This window comes from Aphelocoma coerulescens, chromosome 2 (assembly GCF_041296385.1).
Source record: "Aphelocoma coerulescens isolate FSJ_1873_10779 chromosome 2, UR_Acoe_1.0, whole genome shotgun sequence".
NCBI lineage: Eukaryota > Metazoa > Chordata > Aves > Passeriformes > Corvidae > Aphelocoma > Aphelocoma coerulescens.
In genome coordinates this window covers 128603294-128610785 of record NC_091015.1, presented here as the reverse complement: position 1 = coordinate 128610785, position 7492 = coordinate 128603294, and the positions used below count along the sequence as shown (strand labels likewise).

At 40.6% G+C, this 7492-nt stretch overlaps 1 protein-coding gene across 3 annotated transcripts in view; it reads right to left on the bottom strand.

Annotated features, from left to right (window-relative positions):
• Positions 1-421: 421 nt before the first annotated feature.
• LYN (LYN proto-oncogene, Src family tyrosine kinase) overlaps positions 422-7492 on the bottom strand; it is a 50620-nt gene continuing 43549 nt past the window's right edge. For all 3 annotated transcript variants that reach the window (XM_069004765.1, XM_069004763.1, XM_069004764.1), the window contains exons 12-13: positions 7165-7296; positions 422-2075 (exon numbers count right to left, since the gene is read on the bottom strand). In XM_069004765.1, coding sequence (XP_068860866.1) covers positions 1873-2075; positions 7165-7296 — 335 coding nt within the window. In that variant the 3' untranslated portion in view covers positions 422-1872. The remainder of the gene's footprint in view (positions 2076-7164; positions 7297-7492) is intronic.

Sequence of the window (7492 nt, the reverse complement as noted above, 5' to 3'; positions counted from 1 at the left end):
GTTACATTATCTTGAGGTTTTCGGTTTTGGTTTTTTTTGGTTGTTTTTTTGTTTTTTTTTTTAGTCTTAAAATAAAATGAAGCTTGTAGTGAAGTACTGGCCAGTACTGAACTGTTAATGTTCAGCTGCTACAGGACAGTGCAGCTATTACATTAAAGGCTTGTGAGAAGCTGTTTTCAAGGACAGCTGAGGGCTGGTTCTTTTCTTCATGCCCTCCAGGACAATAAGAAACCACAAGAAGGATGCAAGAATGGTTGGTTTGGTCCTTTTCAGTTTCTCAAAGGTGACTGGATGTAAGGAAAGCAGAATCCATTAATCTTGGTAGTGGTGATAATCAGAGATTCCCCTGTTCCACATGAAGCTACCACTGGATAGAACATTAGCTGTTTGTTCTATCTCAAATTACTACCATACAACTTGCTTCAGATTAAGTGTTTATTAAAATTAAAAATCACCATACAATAGAAACTATTTACATATTTAACTGATAGTCTGTTTAAACTGCACAGTTTGACTGAAGGAAGCCACTAGAAAAGAAAAGCCATGAATACTTCTGCTGCTGAACTTCAACTGCAGGCACACTGAAGCTTTATCAGAAAGGTTTTAAGCTTCTGCAAAGTACCATTTGCCTAAATAATTGGGCTGAAGGATGGCAAAGGTGTGTACTGGGTTTCAGTTGTAAGAACCAGTGTCACTTTGAAAAAGAAGTAATCTGTGCTATGGTTACATTGCAACTGCATGAGCTCATCTGTTTGGGTAAGTAATTTGATAGAACAACTCAATGTAAAGAGATTAGCAAATTGCTTTCACTTTAAGAATTAGATTTGTAATACTGAGCAACAAACTACAGTGTCACTGCAATGTAACTTGATATCCTATTGCATGTTTCCACAAATTGTTTTTGATAGTGCTAGAGCTAGTTTTAGCTTTAAAACAGATTTGAGGTTAGTTGATTAAAGCAGCAAAAATATAAGGAATATTCTTGAATAACCACAGAGGATTAAAAATGAAGACTAAAATATTTTCACTGGTAACAGTTTCAGCGACTGCAATGAAAGTATTAACTTCCTTCAAAATCCTGTGCTTTTCCATGGACTTCAGATGATGACTTTGGCCTTGTGGGAAGCTGAAGGTTGAACACAGAGTGAGGTGTGCTGCCACGTCTGCAGCCATGTGTGTTCATCTTGCACTTCTGCATGTCTGATGGTTTCGCAATGCTTTGAAAATTATTTTAAATTTAGGCTTTTACAGCAGTAAACCAGAACTTTTTTCAGTGTAAAGAATTACATACATAACTCTTCCTCAAAGGAAACCTTGACACTGTTTAGAGAGTCTTACAAGAGCTGACAATATGCCTGATATTAATGTGAAACAACAAGGATATAAAAATAATTTTTGCCGTATGCTGTATTTAAAAAATGATTTAAGAACATCACCATGTCTTAAATCTGTAAGGTCATCCTTGTGACTTTTTCTTTTGAAAACAGCTGTTCAGGCATCCTCTCAAGTGTTTTATCAAGGTCTCCTTGTAACATACTGCACGACTAAGATCCTAAGAAGGCCTTGTCAAGCTGTACCAGGGCATGATTGCTTTCCTTCCTTTTCCTTCCCCACCCCAAAAAGCCTGTTCGCTTTGGGCTGTTTCTACAGATGCAAAACACAAAGCCTTTAAGGAGAACTTGAAGCTTTAGAGGAATTGTTTTAACCAAATAAAAACATTATTATTTCTCTGCAGAATTATTCTTTCCTTCAGCATTTCAGCTTCCACACTCAGTTAAGACATCTGAATTCATGAAGTAACTGTTTTGAGCAGTCTGTCCTAAAGATAGTCTGTGCCAATGATCAAGGGCAATAGAAAAACTGTTCTTTGTTCTATGGCTGTTGTTGATATTGCCCTTCTGTTGCTGTGTAGAAGTCATCAAGCACACTCTGTAGATAATCAAATGTTGGCCTCTCTTCTGCTTTGTCTTTCCAGCATGTTTTCATGATATCATAAAGCTCAGCTGGGCAGGTTTCCATGCGTGGCATTCGGTACCCACGCTGAAGAGCAACCATCACATCTGAATTACTCATACCTTAAACAAAAAAAAAAAAAGAAGAAAGATTTCATCAAATCATCTCCATTCCTAGAGAAGTTATTTTTTCTTGTTTTTTTTACTTCCCTCTAAAGGTACTCACCCACTGCTACACGACCCTTGCTACTTGTTAAAGGTAGCTCCTAGCATGAGTTCAAGAAACAAGGTTGAGGTGTGGACCAGCAATGAGGGGCTTGCTCTGAAAATCCTCGTGGGAACATTTCCATTTCTGTAGTTGAGCATCACAACCTCTTTAGCTCCAAGTCTAAAAAGACTCTGGGAAAAATCACAATTCTTGTCTCCAGAAACCACCTCTGTTTGGTTCTTCTGACCAACCCTGCCCCCATTTATTCTGCTTCCTGTGGTGTTTGGATTTCCAGCAAAAGCTTGCCCTGGCACCAGCCTTCGTCTCTAGCTGCAGAGGTACTGCTCTGCTTGCTGGAGCCCCATCCACCCTGAGATGGAGAGCAGTGTCCCTGTTTGATCACATTGCCAGTCACCCCACCCCAAAATTTCAGGTTTTCTTCTACATCAGCTTTTGTGTAAGTGCTGCTGATTGCAAAATACTGGAGAGTCACTCATGAAATCATTAATTGTAACAGGCAATTTCCCCTCTTGTCCCATTCCTGTTATGCAAAACCATCTTGCTAGCTGTGCTGAGCTTTGCTTTTTTTCCCTGCTATGGTTTTCTTTCAGAGGATAAGAACTGTAAGTACCAGCAGTGCATCTTGCATCTCACATGCCAGCTCGTGTCACATGAGAGAGTCCTGCTGTGGACTCCATCCTCTTCCCCCCTTTTTTATTTCCTGTCACCCCTCCCCTCTTTATCAAACCCTTGAGAAACTGGTTCACAGAATAATTTCAACACCTACTCTCAGAAGGTCAGCTACACTGGGGCCAGCTTTTGCTATTTCAGGCTCATCATTTCCTACCCAGAAACCTGCCTTTGGGCTTGTCCCTTCCCCTGCAAATCTAATCAACCTGGTTGCATTACCTTCTCTGGACACAGACTCTTTTCTGTACTCAGTGGCTGCTCTTTGTTCTGATGGCTGGGCATGCAGGAAGCACCTGTGCTTCAGTCCAGAGACTTGCATTCCCCAGAGAAGGCCTTCCCTTTCGAAAGGGTATCCCAGACCCCACAGCCACTGGCTGCTCCTCAGGCTAAATGCTCCATGTGGTGCAGTTCTGCCCAAGATTACAGCTCCTCATGGTTTTCTCAGGCCATGCAGCCTCTGGTCAGGTCCATGCAGGACAGTCTCCTGCACACACCAGCCCCCCAGAGGTGGAGGGAGAGCAGCTCTGCTTGGCTGAGAGCAGGCAGGATGGGTCCTGCTCTGAGCAAGGTCAGCAGTGGAGATGCAGATATGGTGCTCCCCTGAGCCCTTGGTGACTGTGCAGCTGTTGCTGCAGACTGTGCAGACCTCTGTATGTATTATCTGACTGCTATGGCTGTGATTTAAGCCACTTGGCAGGTAAGGACACATTTGAATTACAACCAAATGACAACTTTATCCAGTATAACTACTTGGATTATTCAAGATGACCATAGTTCATATAGCTGACTTCAGCTCAAGCCTGTTGGCTTTAAGCTTTTCCAAAAATACCCTCAGCCCTGTAATCTGAGTCTGGATCAAAGTGCTTACTTTGGGCACATCTTTTGTATTTTCAGTTCCTCTTTGGAAGGAGGAGGGAAGTTTTCCTGAACTAATACTGTGTGTGTGCAGAAAAGAAGTATTTTGAAGTAGTGGAAGGGCATGTTGTCACAGAGTAAGGAATTACTGCTATATAGAGACAAATTAAATTCAGGAAGAAAGACAATAAAGCATTTTATAGAGAGCAGTGATCTGACTGCTTGAGCTTAAAGAAATGGATTGTATATAATATATGCAGTAAAACAGTTATTCCTACCATACAAAATATTAGTTAACTGTGGTGCTACATGAAGACTGCTGCTACTGGGCTTTTGTGCAGAATGGGGATGATTTTTTGGGTTTAAGTACTTCATAGGATTGTGCTTAGATCTGTTCTCTGCAGGAACAATTGTTACATTCTGAATGCTAAGGACAAAGCCTGTGTTTCAGCTACCCTGCAGGAAAACTACCTGTTTAATAATCATTTGAGGTCAGAAGCAAAAAATAAAAACACCCTTATCAGTATCCCATAGTAAATAAATCATGTACATACTTCCCTGTGTTTGGGGTTTTATTTAAAACAAAAAGGGTTACCCACAATCCAAGCAGTATTCTCAAAATAGCTCCTTGTCTAACTTTACCTTTTAAAAATTATTTCAATTTTTTCTCTTTGTAGCTAAAGAATTACCTGTCTTACCATATCTACATCCTAATCAGTAAAAGAAATATATCCCACATACATATTTATTAAAACCCTCTTGAATGCTAAGTTTTGGTACATGTCTGTTAATTTATGCTGCAGTACCCATTAGGTTTCACAAAGATACATTTCTTTATGTTAGGGCCTGGGTAATGATGTGAACATGGTGGTATGGAGGAAGAATCCCACTGTACAGAAAGGGTCATACCTTGTGAAGAACAGCAGACATAACTGGAATGCAAGTATGGGTAATGCCTGTATTGACATGCTAAGTAATCACCCAGAAATCAGGTTTTAACAACCAATTCAACTTATGTGCCCAGAGAATCAGATACTTGTTTCATTTTTCAGAGGTAGTTCCTGAAACTGTAGTTCCACTAGTGGCTTTGAGTTTCTCAGGAAGAGAAACAGCTGTTGGAATTTAAGAACAAAGATCACAAAAGCTCCAAGTTTCTTGGCTGGAAATGCTTCCTGCCAAGTTGCCTACAGGTATTAGCTACTTGCCAGTTTCAACTCAAACTGTTTCATATGCAGCTATATGCTGAATACTCTGGTTGCTAGAGCTGGTTAATAATTGAAAATAATATTCTGAAGCATTCCCATTAGAACTGAAAGATCAATTTACTGTTTGTCTCCAGTGGCTACTGGTTACAACCTATCACCAGGTTACTATTGCCATGCTGGGGTAATTTGCCCAAATCTGTCACATCTCTTCATGTAAAGCAGATTGGTCACACATGTATTTTGCTGTGATTCTGATTCTCAGAATCAACGTTCAGTCTAACAGGCTATTTCAATTTATACTTTATATAAAATAGGTACATATCTCCCTTCCATTTTAATGCAAGCAATACCTGCAAACTATTAAAATCTTCCAATATGCAGTCAAGAGCCTTCCATTTGTAACGGCTGGTCGACAAATGAATCCACAGTGCACGGAGTATTTATGGTGCTCATAAAAATGCTCCCACATTTAAAAAAACATATTGCCCAGACTTCCCCTAGAAGAGAGATTTTCCCACAGCAGTGCAGCAGTACCATGTCTGCTGTACAGATTGACTTTGATCTTAAAATAAAACCATGATATGGTTTATGAAGGTAAAGAGAGAGCAGACTTAGCTGCAGAAGTAAGTATAGGACTGAGTTTTGTATTTTCGTAATGCTGGTTTCCAGGTGAGCTTGTTGGTTTGCTCAGAGAGGGACAATTTTCTAAGCAGAAATTCTTCAGAAATGATCTTGTGAGCCCAGCTCAGTGCAGGCAACTGTCTGTACACACAGGCAAGTGCTAACAGGGAAAAAAGGTATCTTGACTGCGGGAAGAGCCATGCATTACCTGGCTGCACACAGCTCCCATCTGATCCCTCCTTGGGACCTGAGCTGTGTTTGAAAAGAGCTTTGAGAGGACCTGCTGTGCTTTCAAATATTTCATAGCCCTCACCTACAAACTGAGCCAGAGCACCTAGCTGTGCAAGCAGCCCTATCACCTCTTGAAGTGTAACGGAGCTAGTCTTGAGCTTAAGTGTCTTCCTGGCCTAGAACTGTGCCATGAGAAAGTCTGGCTCTACCTCTTGCATGGGAAGTCACTATGTTCTTCCATAACAGTGTGAAGTTGGCTGCCATCACCTCTTTACCACTGCCTGAGCCTCACAGGTTTTCCTGTTTCCCTGCGCCCAGAGGTGTTCAGCCTACTGTCATTTCAGGGACCTGGGTCTGCCTCTTGACCATCTCTGGAAGTTCAGGATGCAGAATTCCAGCTGCTCAGGAAGTGGTGAAAATGTTTTCACTGTTTAAACAGCAAGAGCTGCTGCTCTGGAAGCACTGGGAAAGCTTTGCTTGCATGAAGTATCTGGTCTCCCTTTCCTGTCAAGATCCCAAGGCTCTTCTCAGAAGTTACTCTGCCTATGAGCTGTGCAGCACAGGTGAACATGGCTGTACTTTCCTCATTTGCCCACAGGAGAAGGGAATTTATGGCAATTTCACATAACCTCAGTAAGCTTAAATGAATGCAGTCTGTTGTCCAGAATTAATCATCTATGCCTGAGATGCAACAATTTTATGTGCATAAAAAACCCCTTCATACAAGGTGTCTCTGTGTGCTGGAAACATTAATATCTATTTTGTTTAACAATATAAAATGAAACATGAAGCACATGACCATCTCACAGCTACCCAATGCAGCTACATTGATGTACCCACCTCTGTGGCCTTGTACCTGACTGTATGGTACAACAAATAGTAAATATTCCTAGTGGTACCTCAACACTGTGCTAGGATCTGCTTTCATATTTGTTTAGACTAGCTAGCACTGACAAATTATTACAGCCTACTTGCTTGTGAAAACATGCTTTCTTAGTATCTTCACATATTATTATTAAATAATATGGGAGTTATTACAACTCCCAGCAGCTTAAACAGCACTGTCATCCTAGCAGCAGCACTACATCCTTGCCATGAAACTGTGTTTCTGTCCACAAAGCAGGGATGTCATAAATGCAGGGTCTGCATTTCCTGCAGTTGTGGCATCTTTAGAATATATAAAAATGATCCATGGTGCCATTAGTCTGTTTGCTAAAATTAACCCTGGAGAGGCATGTGTCTTACACATACAATGACCAAGTTTTCAAAGCAGTAAGATTACCTGCAAGACATTTTTCCAATCATTGGTGTCACCACTGTCAGATGCTAGCTCTTTCCCTGAATATTTTCTTTGCTTCTTAGCACCAAAGCATAAATAGAGAGTAAAACCAAAGGCCCATACCTGGATAAGGAATCTTCCCATATGTGACAATTTCATACAGGAGAATCCCAAACGACCACACATCAGATTTAATAGTGAAAGATCCATAGTTAATTGCCTCTGGTGCTGTCCATTTAATAGGGAATTTTGCACCTAAAAAAGAAAGTACAGTCTCAAACAGTCACTTTAATCCATTTCACATTCAGCCATAAGATAGATGCAGAAGCAGTAGCAAAACATACCTTAAAAATTGGTATCTTAAATTATTGTCTTTCATATCTAACTGATTCCAGAAATTGCCATATAAAAGCAAACTCCTTTCAGTTAAATAAAAACATTCAGGCAGCCT